At 42.1% G+C, this 22,555-nt stretch overlaps 1 protein-coding gene across 6 annotated transcripts in view; it reads right to left on the bottom strand.

Annotated features, from left to right (window-relative positions):
• Window positions 1-10,589: 10,589 nt before the first annotated feature.
• Window positions 10,590-22,555, bottom strand: part of mid2 (midline 2) — a 133,970-nt gene continuing 122,004 nt past the window's right edge. For all 6 annotated transcript variants that reach the window (XM_010897605.3, XM_010897587.4, XM_010897611.3 and 3 more), the window contains 2 exons: window positions 12,993-13,200; window positions 10,590-11,351 (listed from right to left, as the gene is read on the bottom strand). In XM_010897605.3, coding sequence (XP_010895907.1) covers window positions 10,937-11,351; window positions 12,993-13,200 — 623 coding nt within the window. In that variant the 3' untranslated portion in view covers window positions 10,590-10,936. The remainder of the gene's footprint in view (window positions 11,352-12,992; window positions 13,201-22,555) is intronic.

Genomic DNA, 22,555 nt, shown 5'->3' with positions numbered 1-22,555 from the left:
CTATCCAAATAAAGAAATTAAAGTCCACTCAGTCCTCATCCATCCAACACAAGGCATAAAAACGGCTGTATCTTTTGTCAACTACAGTTTATAGTAAATTAACATATACAGCTCTGGAACAAAGCTGAAAAGGAAAGTTTTGATTGAGGAACAGTAGTGTTCAATTTGCAGTGGTCTCTTAATTTTAACCCTTCTGTTCCTCACTCAAAACCTTCCTTTCCAACTTTTGGGGATATTGTTGAAGTGTATGTTATGTTTAGTGTACAATAGACCATCTGTTTATCTGTACCAAGCGTGCCGCACAAGCCCTGAAAAGTGAAGCCAAAAGGTCTCGATCGCCCCCTGGTGAGTGGTCCCAGTATAGGTCATAAACCCCGCCCTCCCCATGTTATTCAATGGGACGCGAGACCAACTAAACAATTAAATTACCCTTCAAATATCTTTTTTCCGAAGCTGGTTTCTGTCATTTACTGTAGTTTGTATCACGCTAATGTAAATTCAAGAGTTGGTTTTTAGTTAGTTATTTAATGCTCTAAAAACGGTGGTGTGACGTCGTGATTCACAGCTGTGATTGACAGCTATCTGAGCCGAGGAGCCACTGAAGCGCCATCAGGCTTTTTTCGCGATCTTCGGAGGACTGAGGAGATTGGACCTTTACATTTAATCTCTAAATTTCTATAATTGATATAATTTCACACGGACATAATGGGTTGTTCTGCAGTACATTGTGCTAACCGATCTGGCATTTCCAATCGATCTTTGAATTTTTTCCGGTAAGTTAAATTTATAAGCTATTTAATTAGTAAATAAATGTAATGGGCTAGCTAACGTTAGCTAAAAGACAACCAGCTTCATTAATAGCCATGTTAATAGCTAGCAGGTGAGCGTTAGCTAGAAGTTACCAATTATTTTTGTATTAGGCCTATTCTAAATTAAGGTTAAACATGATGTAAGTTAGGCTATAACATATCGTCTAGGTTTAACAAGCAAAGGTTGTACTGTACTTGGACTTGCGATTGATTACGGTATGCGCATTCTGCGAGGGAGAGTGAGGGCGGGGCACAGGGGTGGGGCCGTTGATTTCGCAGCTTTATGGCTTTACTTCCTGCTCGCTAATGCGCATAACTACTGCGCAGAACTGGTCCCAAGATCGCTATCTGCGCAGACGCAAGTCCAAGATGTCAGCGCCGTATCGGGACACTGGCGGCTTCAGTTTTCACCAATGGAAAAGAGCAAAAGGGCGTCGTCCTTTTTTTTTTTACAGTCTATGATCTGTACACAGGAAGTCACGTTCATTCAAAGCGCAACAGTAATTAGCCAATGGGCTTACAGAACGGTGATGTCTATAACGTTGAGGTACGACCTGAGGTTTCTTTGAGATTGAGTTGAGATGAGATCAAGTTTGTAAGACTGAGTATGAAGACCAAGTATGTAACGTCATGAACAATAGACTATCATAATGCAATAAATAATTGAATTACTCTCTCTCTTGATGAGTGAGTACACGATCATTATTTCAACCACTATACGAAACTGCTGATTTCTAACAATATTCTGTATCAAAACAAGATTTTAGATTAATTCTGAATCATTTCAAAACCGATTTAGTCATTAGCCCATTCATCTCTGAATTAAGTCATAAAAACAAACGATCATAATTAAAAAAAATAAACATAACCAGATCCCTCTTCCTCTAAACAGAATATGTTGCAATATGTTAACTTCAAGCCCAAACAAAAATGAATCTGTGAAATGCATAGTTTTGCAACTGTGTTCCGTTGAACCGTAGAATTGAACATAATTCTCTCAACCCCGTTATCATACATCCAACAGTATTTATCTTCCTGTACCAAGTAATCATTTGATCAAGTCATCAATGTTGATGATGATTATTAGTGACATACAAATGTTAGCATGTCATTAATGGTAAATTCATATTTTCAGCAGTTGGTTGTGACGTAGATAAAAAATACGATCCCTATTATCGACCACCGTCCCCAATTATTGGCCACCTTATTATTTTGTAGAGTTATATTATAATTCTTTTTTATTTGTATTAAAAATGACAGATTTTGTCTTCTGGAGTGTCTACTAGAAAGTTGTAGCTAGCTTTCTTGTCTTCTGGTAAAGAAAAAAATACTGATCATTTGGATATTACATGATGCTTGGTCTTTCGTGCAAGTCGAATTTCACGAATTGCATTTTGTCTAAACAATTTTCATGTCTGACATTTTTAAGAGCAAATTTTTTTTTTTTACCTCCATACATTTCTATAAAAAAAAGCTGTATGTTGCTTTCCAGTGCATTTACATTTTGAACTTGAGAGGTTTTACTTCTCTGACCATAGTAGGGAGACATTAGCTACTATTTACAGAAGGCCGCTTGCTTCAGATGAGTGAGTTACGTTCAAAGCATCAAACTCAACCAAACATGCTGCAGAATGAACACAATTCTACAATTTCTATACAATTTGTAAGAAGTTTAGATGGAATGTTTGATTAAAAAAATAAATAACTGAAAAAATATACTGACTTGGTATATTGATTTATTTAGGGGGGGCTAATTCATATTTTAGTGGGGCTAAACCCCCCTAAAATAGGCCTAGCGACCTCCCTGTTTTTCAGAGTAGTCTGTATAGTTTGATAACAACCCCGTAGATGAACTGATGCTCTGGCTGGATGTTGATGCTGCAGAAAATAATGTGTATGCTAATAGGGACGATTAGAATGCTAAAGACGCCGAACAGCGTTCGGCTCTGGCAGATACTGGGGTTCTGAAAGTCCTGACGGTTCTAGTGTTAACCATTAAACCGTAAACCCCAAAAACCTACATGTAACACTAACACTATCTTGGGACTAATTACAACCCTCACTCCATACCCAAGATGCAACTTCAACCTAAACTTAACCTAAACTGCAAATTACATTTTCCTCATGGGGACAATCCAAATTTTCCCAGAACGTGGAATTTTCTCTTTATACATTTTTTTCTTCTATTTCCTTGTTTTACTCTCACTTTTTATTGGTTTTTGTCCCCCACAAATATTGCATTACAAGGTCACACAAATACACACACATCCAACCGACAGCAGACTAACCCTATAATTACGAGTCTAATTGCTGAACGAATTACAGACAGCCGCTAGTAGCTCGTTAGATCATTTTGTCACCCCGGCCCTTAATGTGCTGTAAAACAACACATAATTTGATACAGGCAGAAAAATACACAGTATGACTGGAGGCAGAAGGGGAAGGAGGGTTTAGGGGTGAACCTGTTGCAGAGGTCTTATAATCCACACCAGTGCATCAGCAGAATGCCCCATTGACAGTTTGTTGAAAGGGTGTTATGACTGTGTGGGTGCGTGTGTGCTTGCACGCGTCTGTGCTTGCTGATTAAGAGAGCCTATGAATCCCCGGGAATGACAATCTATCAGTGATAAACACTTCAGGAATCAAATGAGCAGAAAACCAAATCAATAGGCAGCTCATGGGTTCAACACAGCACCTACCACAGCTGTTCGAAGTCACCCAAACCTGATAACACTCAGCCATATAAATCACCCACCCAAATAACCTCATTTCATAACCATCTGCTTCCGAGGAAACACTCCTGATTCATCTTAATCAAACATCTACCCTTTAGCTGACAAAGTACCGCTTGCCAGTTTTTGACATTCACAAGGAACATGCAGCTAAATATTATGAATCCACTAACGGCATAATCTGTCTCTGTGAGTCGTCGTTTGTTATAGTTATTGCTGAGTGATACTTTGGGAAGGAAGGAAGAGGGCTTTACCTTTTCATGAGTGAGAACAACTTCGGCTGAGGGGAAGGACTTGGCGGCCAGCCAACAGAGGTGTGCATGTGTGTGTGTGTGTGTGTGTGTCTGGTACCTGATGGAGAGGAGCTGCGAGTCCCAGGAAATTAGGATCTAAACAGGCAGTACATCATTGCCCCGCACGACTCTATCTAGATTAATCTCCTGAGGGTGGAATCCATCAAACCAGCCACCGAGACCCATTGGAGGGGAGACAGAGAGAGAGAGAGAGAGAGGAGATAGACTGAAAGCTCCAGGCCTTTACGGCACCACATGACAAAGAGTGATATGGTCGGGCATTTTATAGAGATCCCTGTAGAAACGGTCTCCTGGGAAATAGAACTGGCATGTTGGCGGACAGGGCCTTTAAAGTTTAGGGGATGATTGTGATCATCCCTGAGCGAGATCGAGAGAGAGAGAGAGAGAGAGAGAGAGAGATATGGAGGTCTTTAAAGTGTAGTGGATGGTAGATGGTCTTGAGCGTGCCTGAATATCGCCCATAGATCATGCACATACTGATGGGTTTATGGGTATAACTGGCTCATATCAGATGACGGCAGACATGCTGAGGGGGAGGAATAGGAGGAGGTGGTGGTGGTGTGATCACCTTCCTATTGGAAGGATCCGTCATTCAGACATCACATGCAGTGTGGTCTGAACCTTACTTTCACATCTTGCTTTTGCCCTACCAACACAGCCCAATGTCTGGGCTGTGCTGTTGTCCTGAAAGATTGAACGGCGTGGTCACATTTTAAAGTCCTTGGAAAACCACAGTGACTTGGCCTAGCGCGAAGTGATGTCTTCCAGATCTCATTAAACAATGCTGAGAGTTGTTCTCAGAGAAGGCTCCTTTTGGAGCAATACCGAGAAAAAGCCATCTCCTTGCACCTAGATGGAAACATATAGTCTCATGTGTCATGGCCTTATCAAAGCAGAACATGTTATCTGAATGGTTCATCAAGGTGAGAACTGTCTAACCTTGTCTCTGAAAGGTAATCAGATCAACCTTTTATTGATAGCAGCATACAGACACTTATATACACAGACACACACACACACACAGACACACACACAGACAGACAGACAGACACACACACACACACACACACACAGAGGACGGCGTTAGATAAACAACATACAATTATTTCCAGTCATCAAGTAGTATATGTTCGCTGTACTGTCACTATAAATAGCCCTACCACTACTGACACACAGAAAACCAGTAGTTAGAAAATGATCACTAATAGCAACATGATCTCAAGACAGGAAAGCTTGGTAACCTGTTCAGAGTGCACACCAAGAGGGCTTGGTTTAGGGGATTACATATTGCTGGTTATTTCATGGCCATGACTTTTACATTTTAGTCATTTTGCAGACATTCCTCCAGAGTGACTTACATTAAGTGCATACATCTCAAAAGAGCAATGTAAAACAACCACATGTAGTAGTAATTCTGTTCTAATCAATTAATTAGTTATCAGCAAAGGTTTGTGCAGGAAAGAAAACCATACAAATAAACAATGAACATAAAAAATTAACAAAAGACAACAGACAGAAGTGATGGCAGTGGAACTATATTAAGTACTCTATAAAATGTTAGTTGTATCGATCAGCTTAAAAGATGCGTTACTGTAGCTTCGATTGTTATTGAAGTTGATGGAACTCCAGCAGCAGCTACTGGACTACGCCACCCCTTGAATCGATAAGGTGGCAAGAACTTAGACACAGCTTTCACTGTTATGAAGGTATTTACACCTGAGTAATCATTTTCCCTAACGTGGTCTCTGTAATGTAATACTTCCATTCTGAGCATCGGCGCTCCTCGCCAACACCAGGGACATAACAGAGTACAAAAGCTGAAATGTAACCCGAAACAGGCTGAAGATGCCTGGACCAGAGAAGTCATTTAACACAATGTAATTGTCTCACAATCCACTTCAGATGGGACGTACAACTTGGCAGTAAAACAACTGATTCTGTACAGCTGTATTTTGGTTACCGGCATCATACAAGAGTAAAAAGCAATTGAAAAAGCCACTAGACGACGGGAATATAAATGTGCCTTTTCTGGGAGGACCCCCTCCCCCCAATTTTTAATAATAATAATAATATAATATGCCGTTAGGTGTTGACAGGGATGCTACACGGCACAGAAAAACACAGACTCTTTGCCTTCCTGTCATTTAACCTGGCATGGAGCAAACAGGGACGTTCCATAGGTAGAACAAAAACAATTAGAGTACATTCAGAGCAGAAAGGTGGGACAATGCACATTCATTCCCCTGTGTCTTTAGTGCTAAAACAGTGGGGACCATGGAAATCTGGGAGAAAAGTGTTGAGGATTTCTTTCGGTCATCTTTTACTAAAAAGCTCTGAATTCTTACAGTTTTTTTTCTCAGGCTATTTCCAAGCCAGAACAATTTAATCGTGCTCGTCCAACTATGGTAATAGAGGACGATAGTGTCCAGTGCCAGGAACAATAGATGAGATATACAGTACAATGCTCCTCCACCTAACCGCACTGTACGTCCCGCCTGCCCAGCAGTCCTCAATCATGCTCATGCCCACATCCTACGGGGCCTGAGAAGGCAGACTTTGCCTATTGAATGTCGGCATTCCGTGACTCCGTCCTGCACCAAGGTTACAACTACTCTGTTCTGAGGGCAACGTCTCAGATGTTAGCTCCAAAATATCTCCAAGGATAGACCCGGGGTGCAGCAAATGTTGGTGTGAAAAAAACAAGACGTCAGTAATGGAATACGATAACGAGACATTTTGGGATCAGACTTTTAATCGGACTTTTAGGTTCACATAAATAACATTAGTCCATATATTTTTGTATATTATACATTTTTATATAATATATATTTCCCCCCTATAATTTACATTATTTTCTTGCTAAAAGACATATCTATTGAAACATAAGCATTTTGTCGATGTTGTTATTGTTGTTGATGATGTACTGAACACACAGCTGTTGCTTTGATCCAAAAATCAAAGGAGAGGAGCGAACCATCTATTTCTAGAGTTGTAAAAAAAATAAAAATAATACAATCCTGGAGAAATACAACAGAAATGCAAAACGATAATCTATTATTCCATGGAAGGTTCTGACTGAATTACAAAGAGAGTAAATTATTCTCATTATGTTAATTGACCTTTAGTAGCACAAAAATAAGCACAGCAAACAACATAATATTCATGAACAAGTATCTCAATAAATTTTTCTTTTTCAAATTGAGATTATGCAATGCATCTGTTTTTTGTTTATAAAAACCATCATGATAGAGACTTTAGAAATTCTAGCAGATCTGAGCCACATTGTCATGCATGCGGTAGGTGACCCAGTCAGACGCACTTGTACAAACGAGACGAGCTAGTCAATACAGCTCTGAAATTAACAGCCACCCAGTGTCCACCTCTGATTTAACCTTCACCTAGATCAGCTTTCTGAAAGCTCATTCAACATAACTTTTGAAAACCTGCGGCTACGCTAAAACAGGAAAAAATAAAAAGAATGCACGGGTCCCTCCTCTTCATGTAGCCACAGCATTATCCTTAAGAGCTGCCTATGCCAGACGTTACAAAGCCTCGTAGCTGTTGTTAAAGCGTTACAAATGCATACATTTAGAAGAGGGTGCAGTAAATACCTTTAGACACCTGTTATAATCAAAGCAGTGTTATTTTAGAGACACCGAACAAGAGGAATCAGACTTTCTGCTAGCTCGATAAATGAAAGACCATGCGAACACACTACATCCGCTGATGTATATAATGTCAACTCACGCCAGCTTCCTTTTGCTCTTTTAAGTAGTTTTTGTGTCTTTGAAGAAGCTAGACAGGCCAGTTTCTGATGCATTCATATTTATCTCTCGGTCGCCCCTGCTGTGCCAAGGTTAAATCTGCCCGATGGAGTTTGTGCTTATCAATTAAAAACAGGAACTTCACATAAATGAAAAAAACGGAAATACCACATTCAACTTGAAAAAAAAAGGATGCGTCCAAATCGGCCCTTTTCTCTACATCGTGCACTATTTTGGGAGTCAAAAGTAATGCTTGATATAGGGGATACAGTGACTTTATGGATGCATAATAAAATCCACTGTTTATTTTTTTTGGAACTACTACCTGCTTTTTAGTACGATGGTATGATCGGTAGAGTCCATATGTTCCCAATTTCTGTACATGTGATGTTGAACCACTACAATTAGCTTTTTGTAAAAAATAAATCATCCATTTGTTTCCACAATATTATCTCAAGTATTACGTCATGCTAGTTTAGCTTTATCCTGCTACACACTTCCTATATGATGCTTTTTCCTGCATAATAACTATATACTATTGATTGTCTTGATAGAATCACGACTTACTACTCGTAAAATCCCTGAATATCAATCAGAGGAAAAGCCTGTTCATAATCCACACCACCAAAAAGTCAGGCCCAAATAAATATCTCATTAGCTAATGCTTTACTTTTTATTGAATAATTATGTAATTGGATCGGCAAGATCTTCTCTTCTCTGGAATGTTATTTTCTCAAAGAAAATTGTGATGAATGATCCGTAGAATACCGCAACGTTAACAGCTGAGAAAATAGCAGGCCTATACTATTGGCTACTTTTGACCTAGCCATGGCCAATGGTGACACAGCACTTTGGAACAGGAAGTAAATATCAGCCTGTGATTGGATGTGAGAAAGGTTTGGAGTTCTAAGGCGAATGAATATGCAGGTAAGGATTCACAAAGTGTTAAATAATACAATTCGGTGGCAGTTTAAAGACTACGTGGCCTATTTCATACAGAAATGTTGCACCGTGAGCATGTTTCAAATGAGCATTTATGTAATTACGTCAATGCCTCCAAGACACCCTCGGAGAATGTTGTCACGCCAGGTTCAGCCGTTATAATCAGCAAACGCGCACAAATTAGGCATTAGGTTTAGGAGTGTTGCTAAGGGGAACATTAAAAGTTTTCTTTCCACCATGTCAGCCTACGGGATTCAAACTGGCCTTTTGGTTTGCAGCCTAGCGCTCTAGCCTATCGAGCCTGCCTGCTGTGGATGTAGTAAATGAGAAGGGTTAAGTGTAATGTGTTGAAAAAAATACTGTTGAGCCTGTGGGAACCTATAAAGTAGCGCACTTATCTCACAGCAATACAACTGAACAAAACATGAATACGTGAACAAATCGTAGAGGAAATAGCATGCTATTAATTTTTCTGGCGTAACACAGGGCAACTTTCACACAGTTTTGGTTTAAGTTGCAGGTCGCAAGTGACATCATTTCAAACAACTTTGCTGATACACGAAGCAACTGAAGCGAAACTGGAATAGGCTCTGTGCACAAGCGTATGGACGAACTTCCGCTTTAGCCAGATGTCGGCATATCAGTTTCCGGTTTACTTAAGGCGATCACCTGCGTCACCCAAAATTTCAGTTTTTAGTAGATGTCTCCAAGTCCTGCCTAAAAACACCTATTGAGTTATCTGCACAACTACGAGGGTAAGTAGTTTACTGTGGTGTAAGCTAATTAGCGATGTGTTCCTTTTTACTGTAGTATTAGGCAGGACAATAGAACGCATAAAAATTCACCCTAGCCTCAAAAACGGCAAAAGAACGCTGGCTGAGCTGGAACGTGTCCCCATAGCAAGTGAATTGAAAAAAACCTTTGTTCAGCCTCTTCTAACCTGAATTAAGCTTAAAATTCCATAGCCTCAAAAAAGCACCAAAAAAGGTCTCCTCTTTTATTTTCCTACTGTAACCTCATTTCACAATGAAACTGAAAAAAGACAACTGGCATTGGAAGTAAACATCTGGTCCTATATGGTATTAATTGCGCTTAAACCTGCGTTACGTGGAAGTATATAAAAAATAAAATCGCCTTTTCTGACAATTTCTAGTCTAGTGTTTGAAGTCATTGAATGGCGCAAGCCACATTTTATTAAAAAGAGGACATTCTCCTGATTAAAATGATGCCCCACTTGTACCTTGAAACTTAAGAGTCACATACATTATATTTCTCTTTTTTCCATACAACAGCATCACTCATCTTGTTGTGAGTTTAGGTGTTTACTAATGCGGATGAGTAATAGTAAGTAAACCGGAAACTGCAATGCCGACTTCTAGACAAAAGCAGAAGTTTGTCACTACGCTGGTGCACAGAGCAGATTGCATGCGACAGCCAAAAAAAATTAAAGATGCTTTAGACCTATCATTCCATAGGTCAAACATTCTCAACTCACCTAAAGTACTTTGTTGCAATACATCATTAATTAATCAATTATTTGTTAATCCAACTGTCTTGTTTTATAACGTTCGATAGGTGTTACACAATGCCAACAAGCGGCAACTTAGTTGCCACCAACCAACATTGAATGAAAGTTGCTTTGTTTAACACCAGCCTAAGAATATGACAGCAAATCAACATTTTGTAACAGTCTTCCCTCCCTGAATATTTAACTTTGTGATTTTTTTCTTTGTCAGTTTTGTCAATTTCATTGTGGTAAAAATCGCATATACATCATAATCATGTTTCTTGTCTACACACGATAAATTCACAATATGCTACCTATTGATGGAACATTCATTCTTTTTTTTTTACACACTTGGGAAAATAAAGGTCAATCGAAAAAGTGCATTAGGAATACGTTAAGATTGGCGAAAAAGTAAAAAGAGCAAACCGACTCATTATTCATAAATAATTAACATGTTTTCCCCATGTTTTTAATTATGATCAATAAAGTTCTTATAATACAAGACTAGTAGTCACACATAATGCAAGTCAAGCTTCTGTAATGATTTGTACATATCATAAAGAAGAAAAAAAAACGTCAACACTCAGAATGCAGTAGGCAATGTTACTGAAATCTATCCAGAAGGAGAAAAGAGGACAGTTGGGGGGGGGGGGGGGTAAAGACTAGGATAAAAAAGGAGGACGATTCAAACCCATTGGCCCACAAACTGGGAAAGTGAGTTCCCCATTGGTGCACACACAAACCTAGGGAGTAAGGCCAGCAACCTAACAGCACTCAAACCTCCCAAAGCCCTCAGACTCGGCGACATCGGCCACAATCCCATCTCGGCTCAGCGACAACAGTCTCAGTCTCCGCCCTGTCCGAGGTCTCAGTGACAGCCCTTCATACCGGACACGTAGGGGGAGTCCTGCTGGCGACACAGGGTCGTCATCCCTTCCTGCTGCTCCTCGGGGCAGTCCACGAAGTCCGGCACCGGGAGCCCCGATAGGATCATGACGGACTTGTTCCAGATCATAAAGGTGGGCGCCACAGGGAGCAGGAAGCTGACCTCAAAGGTGTGAAGGTGCTGGGAGTTCATGGCGTCGTAGAAGGACAGCGAGTTGTTGTCGTAGTCCAGGAGGACCCCCAGGCGTCTCAGCTGGTGACTGGCCTCCACCAGCATCTCCTTGCCGTTGTGACGCACCATGAAGTTGTTGTTGCAGCGGGAGAACACCCAGGAGGAGGAGTTCTTGCCACTCCACTCGTTCTTCGGTGCAGACTTGTACGCCACACCCACCGCGTACCTGGGAGGTGGGAGTGGATTATGGGGTTAGGGAGGGCCAGTGGCTGTTGTGTTTAGTAAAAAACACGCACAAAGGTATTCGCCATTTGTTACTGTTACAGTATTAACACACTAAAACTGGTTCTGTGAACAATGTACACAAAAGCATTTCGCTAAGTTCCAGAAGTAAGACTGTTTACCTCAACACGTAATCGCTACTCACCTGGTTTCACACACATTTCTGTTTCATTCAACCTTTTTCACACAACTCTCTTTCTAAAGCACAATTGTCACTGCCATTCAAAATCCCAATGTAGAACCAATGCATTTCTAACACTCATGTTGGTAGAACATGCATGAACTGGCCATTGTGAACAAGGTTATAGGGTTGATTAAATTCAAGACAATGGCACCTTCCAAGATGTAGAAACAGTCAGATAATATGGCCTGAGAAGTATTCAAAAATCTTTGGCCCAAGTCAGAGACAGAATTTATTGTTATTTTTTTCACTATAACCTTTCTATAACATTACTATAACCTATAACATTTCTATAACTATACCCTTTTTCTTTCTTGTTGCCAGGGGCTGAATTTCATGTTTTGGTGAACTATAGTGCAAATCCCCCCAACAAAAATGTACAATTATTGTATTGATGTATTTGTGGTATACTTCAGCATACTCTCTACACATCATTCACAGTTAAAGTGGTTTCAAATCTTTAAACCATTGTGCAATGGGAAGTCAGTAGTCACATTGAATGCAATGTTTATGTTTGGCACCTGAGGGCAAAGTTTATAGAACAGATATGGTTTTCAGTATAATGTTTTTATAGTGTGTGAGAAGTCTGGGAATTAATCAATATGGTGTGAGTTTTTGAAAAACTCGAACAAACTGTAATGTAGACGTAGATATTGATGCGCAACTGCAAGGACTTCATGCCTTGAGGTGAATTATGCATATATTAGACAGCATTTGTAGGAAGTGTTACAAATTATTTTGTTGAATTGCTGAATGTGTACTACATTTTCTTAAAACGATAAACACGCTTCTCATGAAAACACACTTCTCCTGAAAAACAAAAGCAAATAAAATACAATGACACTACCAAATGCAAATTTCACACTGGTGAGAGGAACTGACAACATTATTACAAAAAGGTATTACGGAATCAATAACCCTAATGTGGTCAAACATTTTTCCAATTCATTTTGCCCTTAGTATGATATTATAGACTGTAAATGATGTCTAGGTTGTATACTGTATAAGTGTATAAGTGTACAGAAGTGTTCATTTCGTCATTCACTTGAAATGTAGCCCAAGAAGACGAGAGAGAATAAAGATGTGTTTTAAAAATAAATGTTCATTTAGCTTTAGATATCCATTATAGCTTAATATAGCTTCTCAGGCTGTATTTTTGACAGTGTGTATACCCGGAAATGTGCAACTTTTGCAACTTTCTTGAATTATAAGAACAGTGTAACAAATCTCATTGGAGATACTGTTCCTCTTTCTCTTCCTCATCCAATCTCATCTCATGTCAATCTTCCTCTACTTCACTCTCAAACGTTGTCCCCCACTGTTCCAAAACAAAGTTGAGGTTTCAGTGGGTCAGCGGCTGTGAGTGTACTGAACGCTGTTAACCGGGTCGATTCAGCGACTCACCAGGTGGAGGCGCCGAGTAACACCTCCCAGTAGTGGCACCCGCTGTCGATGAACATGTTCCCGGCCGCCCCGTACGACCCGGTGCTGCTGAAACGCTCCGGGGTGTGGCTCTTCTTCAGGGAGCTCTCATCCTTCTCCATGGTCAGGCAGTCGTTGGACAGACGCAGCTTCTTGTGGGCCGTCTTCGGGTCCAGCTTGAAAGGCTGACCTGGAGGGGAGGGAGGGGCGTGGAGAGAAAGAGAGACGTGTTTTAGCTTCAAAGACATTGAGAGGCCAGAGGGTTCTAGGCGACAGACGGGTCATTTGAATCAGCCGCTGCAGGGAGAGACAGGCGGACAGACGGGTCATCTGAAATCAGCCGCTGCAGGGAGAGACAGGCAGACAGACGGGTCATCTGGAATCAGCCGCTGCAGGGAGAGACAGGCGGACAGACGGGTCATCTGGAATCAGCCGCTGCAGGGAGAGACAGGTGGACATACGGGTCAAGGCACTGGGATCACACCCTGAGTGTTTGAGTGGACATAATGCCGCTCCTTCATTTAAGAAACAGGTTTGTGCTGTATGAGGCTTGGAGGTAGCTTATTGTGTGTGTAGGAAACAGTGGTTTCACTTTGCCCTGGCGGACCTGACATTTAACTGACACCTGCAATCTCCCTTTTCTCCATCCCTTGTTGTCTTCTTCCGGGGCTTAATGAGTAACAATGGAGCCCCCCCCTCCTCCCAGCTCTCCCGGGGGGGGGGCGTTTGCTGTGCACGGATATGAGACGTTTTGGCAGCAGGCTGCTAGAAGCCAATTACATGAATAGGCTCTCTGCATTGAGCGTCTTATCGCTGCGAGCGCAGCCCTTTTCGCAACGCGCCCTCTGGTGCTGTGACGCGCTTCCTGGGGGCCGCTCAGGCGAGCGGGGCTGAGCCGCGGCACATGATGGTTACAAAGGACAAACGAGCACGCGGCGCACAACAAACCGGAGCTGCCGCCTCAAACGCGCAACCAGCAGGGTCAGTGAACACAGACGAGCGGGGCGCAAGCAGTGTCGCTCCTACACAGACACTGGAGATGCGTCACTCAGGGTTCAAGTCATTACAGGGTTCGGTCTCGTTACCACAGATGCCAGGTGGTGCATGCCCTACACAGTCCACTAAGTTTGAACTCTCTAAGCCCAGGTCAAAGGTACCACACTCTAGTTAAGAGTCCAGAGAATGTCGAACAGGACAGAGGATTCGGCCAATAAGGCCGTATGATGTGGTCAGCCAGTTGAGGAAGGCTTTGTGGAGGCGACAAACGACGCATGGCCTTTTGGAAGTGTCAGCCAGTTGTCAGAATGCCTTCTCACAAAGAATGAATAACAGAACAATATGAGGTACAGATTACAGTTTCAAAACTCGGATTAGACGTTACCTTTTGTGCGGTAATCAGTTGTCATTACAGATGTAATTCCTTGACATTGTGAGAACACAACTCTATTAGCAGGGGAGGGATGAAGGGGGAAGAAGGCTGGTCCTAATCAGACTCTGAAATAGGCTGAATAGACAACAGCTACGGAGCCTTTTCCTCACAAATGTTCAATCTCTAGACAATAAAATGGATGGTCTCAGAGTGTGGATCTCCTCCCAGGGACATTAGACATTTCTATACTTTAAGTCTTTAATGCTTAAAGCTTTGCTGTAGCCAGGGCCGGCTCTAGCCTTTTGGGGGCCCTAAGCAACATTTTATTTGGGACCCCCTGCTTGCAGTCGGGGATCAATAGCGGTCAGGGGCTCCTTAGCAGTCAGGTGCCCTAAACAACCGGTTATGTCTTCTATGCCTAGAACCGGCTCTGGGTGTAGTATATCAATGGAACTGTTTGAATAATTTTTCCCCCTGTTCTAACTAGTTTATAATAACAATAAGAACAGCAATAAGAATGGATATACTGCACCACAACTGCTTATGCCTTATAGCTTGAATATTATTTGCTTTACAGAATCTTGGCTACCCACCTCTGACCAAACCCCAATCATCCCTGGAGTCTCTGTTTATCGTGCTGACAGAAACAAAATAAATGCAAAGTGGGCATATATTTCATAGCAAATTACTCATGATGTGACTATCAAAACATACAAAAACTCAAAACGTGTTGCTGTCCTAACCTAGAATCCTAGAGCACACCATTATATCTGGATGGCATAATCAGACATTCTACACTCACCTAAAGGATAATTAGGAACACCATACCAATACTGTGTTTGACCCCCTTTCACCTTTAGAACTGCCTTATTTCTACGTGGCATTGATTCAACAAGGTGCTGAAAGCATTCTTTAGAAATGTTGGCCCATATTGATAGGATAGCATCTTGCAGTCGATGGAGATTTGTGGGATGCACATCCATGGCACGAAGCTCCAGTTCCACCACATCCCAAAGATGCTCTATTGGGTTGAGATTTGGTGACTGTGGGGGCCATTTCAGTACAGTGAACTCATTGTCATGTTCAAGAAACCAATTTGAAATGATTCAAGCTTTGTGACATGGTGCATTATCCTGCTGGAAGTAGCCATCAGAGGATGGGTACATGGTGGTCAAAGGGATGGACATGGTCAGAAACATCCCCTTTGTACATGGGTACAAAGGGATGGACATGGTCAGAAACAATGCTCAGGTAGGCCGTGGCATTTAAACGATGCCCAATTGGCACTAAGGGGCCTAAAGTGTGCCAAGAAAACATCCCCCACACCATTACACCACCACCACCAGCCTGCACAGTGGTAACAAGGCATGATGGATCCATGTTCTCATTCCGTTTACGCCAAATTCTGACTCTACCATCTGAATGTCTCGAGACATCGAGAAATCGAGACTCATCAGACCAGGCAACATTCTTCCAGTCTTCAACTGTCCAATTTTGGTGAGCCCGTGCAAATTGTAGCCTCTTTTTCCTATTTGTAGTGGAGATGAGTGGTACCCGGTGGGGTCTTCTGCTGTTGTAGCCCATCCGCCTCAAGGTTGTGCGTGTTGTGGATTCACAAATGCTTTGCTGCATACCTCGGTTGTAACGAGTGGTTATTTCAGTCAAAGTTGCTCTTCTATCAGCTTGAATCAGTCGGCCCATTCTCCTCTGACCTCTAGCATCAACAAGGCATTTTTGCCCACAGGACTGCCGCATACTGGATGTTTTTCCCTTTTCACACCATTCTTTGTAAACCCTAGAAATGGTTGTGCGTGAAAATCCCAGTAACTGAGCAGATTGTGAAATACTCAGACCGGCCCAACAACCATGCCAAGCTCAAAATTGCTTAAATCAGCTTTCTTTCCCATTCTGACATTCAGTTTGGAGTTCAGGAGATTGTCTTGACCAGGACCACACCCCTAAATGGATTGAAGCAACTGCCATGTGATTGGTTGATTAGATAATTGCATTAATGAGAAATTAATAAAAATAATCCTTTAGGTGAGTGTATTTGCTGTTGAACTCTAAAGTCAGGCTGATACCAGGCAGTCACCTGAGAAACTACATAGAGCTCTGAAGAAACTAGAAACTGTTTGCTCTGATTTTGTTGTGGACAAAGTATTTAATGATTGTTAATCGCATTTGTCCCTTCCTGACCTACTACTGGTACCTCCCCTGCTCACCCTTTCAGGGAGTCAGGGGAAGCCTACATTCTGCTTACAGGAGTCACCGGTGGTAAGGATTGTATATCGCTTGGCAAACTGTATCCAGTGCTTCAGGACTGTTTTGACCAGGCGGACTGGGAAATGTTTAGGAAGGCCTCCGGGGAGAAAACCAAAGTCGGTCTAGATGAGAGCGTCTGCTGAATGAATGAAATGGAATATATGACTTCACAGAATCTGTTACTGGGTTTGTGTGTTGAGGAAATAGTGTCTAACAGAGACTTCAAAAAGATATGCAAATCAGAAACCGTGGATCAATGGCAACATCCGCCCAAAACTGAAAGCGTGGACAATTGTGAATAACAACTGCGAGGCGATGAAAGTCATGACTACCGCGCCGGGTGGCGCGCGTTTCACTCATCACAGGGTGCTTTGAGAAGCCGGTAGATGACCACGTCACATCATACTTGGCAGCCTGGACTCCGCCCAAGGAACCAACTGAACCGATGGATCTATCCCGCCCTCTAACATGCTGTTTTTATACTACAACTTCAAAGCGGATCAAAGTGGATCAGGATGCTGGGAGGTCTGGAGTTGGGCCAAGCCCTGCCCGACTAGCCTGGGTGCATCAACGTCTGGTTGCACCGCTTTCAACACCCGTCACGTTAATGTATACCCCGTTTACTATGCGTGTCCTGTTTTGATTTGTACGTGCAAATTATTGATTTCATTGTGTCTCTACAATCTGAAATTATCCTTGTGCAGACTTTTTAAATGTGTTACTTTATTTGATTAGTTGCAGAGCTTAGGGGCCAAGTGCAAGTATTTCGCCTCAACATCTGCTATGATGTGTATGGCACCAAGGAAACGGTGACACTAGATCCTATGTGTCCTATAGCATTGCGCAGAAGGAATGAAAGCCGGTTGAACACGCCAAGTGCCCGGCGTCTCTCATCACTTGGCTGTGGGGAGAAGACAGCCCGGTGACATTTTATTTAATTCAATATTCCACTTTTAAACAGCGTGGGACAAACCATCTGGGCATCTCTTCTGTATTTGTTTTAATAGCTGCAATGAAAATGGCCCTCTGTTCCCTAGGTAGTGTTCCACTTTTGACAAGAGTTCTGTAGTGCACTATATACGGGAAAGGTGCTGTTCCAGCCGGTCACAATTCATTCACACTGGTCCCTTAACAAAACAGGCAAGTGTCAAGACACCCAATGGTAGATTTCTAATAACCTACAGTGGGGAGAACAAGTATTTGATACACTGACGATTTTGCAGGTTTTCCTACTTACAAAGCATGTAGAAGTCTGTAATTTATATCAAAAGTTACTCTTCAACTGTGAGTGACGGAATCAAATCAAACAGAAAATCCCATTGTATGATTTTTTAAGTAATTAATATGTATTTTATTGCATGACATAAGTATTGGATACATCAGAAAAGCAGAACTTAATATTTGGTACAGAAACCTTTGTTAGCAATTACAGAGACTATACGTTTGAGAACAGGAGGGCTTCTTAAAGAAAAACTAACAGGTCTGTGAGAGCCGGAATTCTTACTGGTTGGTAGGTGATCATATACTTATGTCATGCAATAAAATGCTAATTAAATATTTAAAAAATCATACAATGTGATTTTCTGGATTTTTCTTTCCGATTCCATCTCTCACAGTTGAAGAGTACCTATGATAAAAATTACAGACCTCTACATGCTTTGTAAGTAGGAAAACCTGCAAAATCGGCAGTGTATCAAATACATCTGTCAGGAGTGTGTTGAACGGGCATGAACCAGAAATTGCCTTATTTTTGTTAACTAGCAACATTACGGAATCAAAGCCAACTGAAGTATAAAATCAAACTTGAAAAGGCAGGAAGCAAGTGAACAAGAGAGACAAACAAACATATAGGAACAGCAATACTGTACATTGAAACCTCCTGGAGATGGGTTGACATAATCATGTTCTGTTATACATATACAGTATCTGTGTGTATATGGAATCCTGTTTTTTCCCCCAACACTGTCCATTGGGCTCTTCTCAGCATATAAGCCATTTGTGATTGAATTGAACGAGGCTTGGGAAACGCTGTGTTATGTCAAAAAGCATCTGGAAATGACAATAGGCATCTGCTTGTCGTGTTTTAGTGAGTTACATATTCTAAAAGTAGAGAGTCTAGGGAACATATTGTGTCTCTGGTTTCTGGCTGTGAGTTTCACATACTGCACGCATTGGAAATTCGGTCTGACGCCCACGTCTTCTTCCTGAAGTTGTCTTATCACGAAACCGACAGTATGGAGCAAACAGTTGGAGCTACAAAAACAATTATCCACCTCAGTTAGTGGACTCTGAGGAACATGACAATGTCCGTCGCTCTACTGCACACACGCTTCCGAATCCATCTAAAAAGGTAAACTTTTACTGTAGCAATGATAACAAATTTCCTTCAAAACACACTTCCTAAAAAATAATCCGTTTAGTAGAGTACAGATGTTGTACACACCTGTGTACCATGGCAATAAAGTCTTGCATTGCATTCATTTTAAATAATTGTGAAAGTGTTTTCTTTGGTTTTCTTTCTTTACATTGGTATGAAATGAAATTCATAAATTATTCATCGTATGGAAATCTGAAAACAATTCCATGTGTTTGCTTAGTAGAAAGGGCACATTAGGGCTTGGACTCATAAGCGTTTATTGAAGTCAAAGTGAAATTCGATCATCCCCTTAAACGTGACCTTCTCAAACCCAGCCCTCAGTCAGACGACCGCTGACCCACGAGACAGGGCATGTCTGCGGTATACTGGGCTGGGATGTCCTGATGAGGCCTTGGGGGCAGGAGGGAGAAGGGCACGGTCAAGGAATAGGGGGAGATTGGGAGAGGGTGAGAGATAGAGAAACACACACACACACACAAAAACTACAAGATGGATACAGACAGAGTGAGTCTGTCTAGCAGCTATTAAACACTCGGGTCTGGTAGCTAGCTCCTCTACAGCGGACCGCGGGGGCTTTGCGAATGTCATCGGTGTTCTACAGTCTTTGAGTGTTTACGTGTTCACGCAGAGGTGCGTGCGTGTGTGTCTGAGCTTGTTTGGTGTGTGTGTGTGTGTGTGTGTGTCAATGCTGGTGTATGCGTGTGTTGAGGCATGTCACCAGCGCTCTAGCAGTGTAAATATTATCCTGCGTCCTTACCCAGGAAGTAAACAGCGATGCCCTTGGGAGCGGCTGTCATGTGATATTTTCAGCCTGGCCTGGCTGTAACCAGATGCCTGGCGGGGCCCGACTGTATACGAGGCCTGATTAAACCACAGCTTTATTCAGAAGACATCAACACTTAGCTTGATACAGAAACACAATATGTCCGCAGCTGCACTGACTCGGAGCGGCCCAGAGGAATCGGACCCGATAGACACAGGGAGGTAGACACGCACTCGATCACTCCAAATCAATACGCGCGTAAATTAATCAATGCGTTCCGACAAGCTGCCTTCATTCCTTTCCGACCTGATTACCCACGCTGTCAGGGAGCTGAGGCTCTGGCTTGGCTGCCGACGAGAAGCTTTGAAGCAGAGGAACCCGACTGTGTTAGTTTCCAAGTCAGTGAAAATGAGTAAAAGGTAGTTGCGTAGAGAAGCGTTTTCCCAACGTGCCAGGTCAGGGGACTGGTCAGCCCAGACACAAGACCATGTTATAGACCTACCGGACTATGTTATATATCTACCGCATCGTGTTAGAGATCTTTTATCCCCTCTGTTCAGGATGCTGGGACCGATTTTAAAAACAGTTTCCGCAGTGTCCTTAAATGAACATGCTCAAACAAAAAAAAAAATCTCTACAGCCCCTGGTTCACCATCAAATGGGCTGAGCATGTAGTTACAGCCTCCAAAAAGCCCCTGACTGGCAACTCTTCAGGCAAACAAGGAACCAGTGCCCTCAGTCAATTCAGAAAGCTAAGGCAGGTTTCTACAAACAGAAATGTGCTGCCAGGGGCTCAATCCCAAACGAGTTCTGGGCTGCTGTTAAGTTCATGGAAAATAAAACGCCTCCTCCCAGCTGCCTGCAGCACTAAAAGTTGCAAACACCGTTAAATCTGACAAAGACAGAATTATTGAAAGCTTAAACAACCACTGGCTGGCGACAAATTCAAATCCGTCATGCCTATTCCGACTGCCGGCACCGCTGCTCCTGTCCCATGTAGTTTTACTTCCGAACTCTCTCAATTTCAGCTTCCATTCGGCTCAGGTAAGAGAAACCTCTGAAAGAACTCCAAAATTTGGACCCGTACAAATCAGCTGGATCCCTTTTTTCTGGAGCTTTCCGCGGCTATAATTGGAGTCTCCATTGCCTAGCGGTTCAATCTCTCACTACTAAATTCAGAAATTCCCTTCGATTAGAAAACTGCAGCTGTCATTCCTCTGTTCAAATGAGGCGACAAACTAGACCCAAACTGTTAAAGACCAATCACTATTCTGCCCAGTTTATAGAAAGTTTTTGATTGGTAAACAATACTGTGCTGCTCTTTTTAAGTCTTTGAATGAATGTTAATCCCCTCTGACTCTCGGGCTCTCAGAGAACTCAGAGATCTTGTGCTTTGCCTGGTTCAAATAACTTCTCTGACCATGTGCAGTATGTCAAAGAGGCGAGGGCCTGCTGTCAGGACCCCTGGCAGTTACAATGGGCATTCTGACTCCATGTCCTGACCCTATTCTCTGTGTACAGTACTTTGCAGAAATCTTAGGCACCTGGAAGTTGAACTAAAGCCATTTATTTAGTTAGTGTTTATTTGTAAAAATGTATGTATATATATATATAGTATATATATGACATATATATTTATAGATCTTTTATTCACTCATTCACAAATTGTCTGAGCTACTACCTGATCACTCCACCTGCAAAGGCCCTAATTCATGTGCATATATGTACCACCTCACACAGTGGGAAACAATGCACCTTATTATGCTATCTGTATATTTTGTCAGCCTATTCCATTCCACACTGTGTTCTGGATTGTATTTTTCTGTAACTATAAGTGGTGTCTTGCAATTCTTTGTCGTCCTTGCTAATGAAAATTGATTCTCAGTTGGCTTACCTGGTTAAATAAAGGTGAAATAAGAGAAATACACATCTGGTCATGTTACAGATCTACAGTATCTTTGTTGGAAAAGAAAACTACTGTCACAGTACAAAATCTCCTGTAACATGCTAGCTACATCACCCATTTACACTGTAGACTCAAACCCATTTTAACTTCACTGTACCAGACTTGAAGTTCCATTGTTCCGTGTGGGAAAACACATTCTAATTTCAAAGGAAAACCTAAGGTTACACAAGCGTGGAATAAAATAACCATTTCACTTTTAGTCTTCATCTTGTAGTGTCTAAAATATTTCTTCAGAAAACCACACAGACACACACAGCTTCAAATGGTTGGATTGCAGTTAAACTAAGAGGAATGGGTGACAGTGGCAGGAAGGTCACACACTAAGCTCCTTCATTCTCTCACTCTCTCATCAGCCCTTTCAGAAGCATGATTAATGTATGTGTGTTCCCAGAGTGGAGTGTCGCCATACCGTAACATGTTCTCTGTGCCGGGGGAAAGTGGGGGGGAGACAGACCTACTGCTTCACCACTCATGCGGGAAACGTCATATTATGTCTCACTGGGGCAACTCTAGCCAAAGGTAGAGCACTCTGCAGGAATAAGGGTGTCATTTAGGACCTGTCCTGAACGGGAGTCGGAGTAAAGGAATTTACGTGAATGCGTTTTCAAACGTGCATGTGTAAACAAACACAGTCTTTATGACAGCAACATTACATTGACATGCCATTAAGAGGGATGGCAGCGTCCCCATAACTCAGGTTGGGAGACAAGGAGACGTCACAATACATCAACATCCCATTCACTTCATCGACGATGCATTTCGTGTGTAGGTGTGTGTTTTTTTAAATCAACGTCAAAGTCTAAAAGCG

The sequence above is a fragment of the Esox lucius genome, chromosome 4 (assembly GCF_011004845.1).
Source record: "Esox lucius isolate fEsoLuc1 chromosome 4, fEsoLuc1.pri, whole genome shotgun sequence".
Taxonomy (NCBI): Eukaryota; Metazoa; Chordata; class Actinopteri; order Esociformes; family Esocidae; genus Esox; species Esox lucius.
Note: the sequence above shows the minus strand (reverse complement) of the source record. Positions and strands in the feature narration are given on the sequence as shown.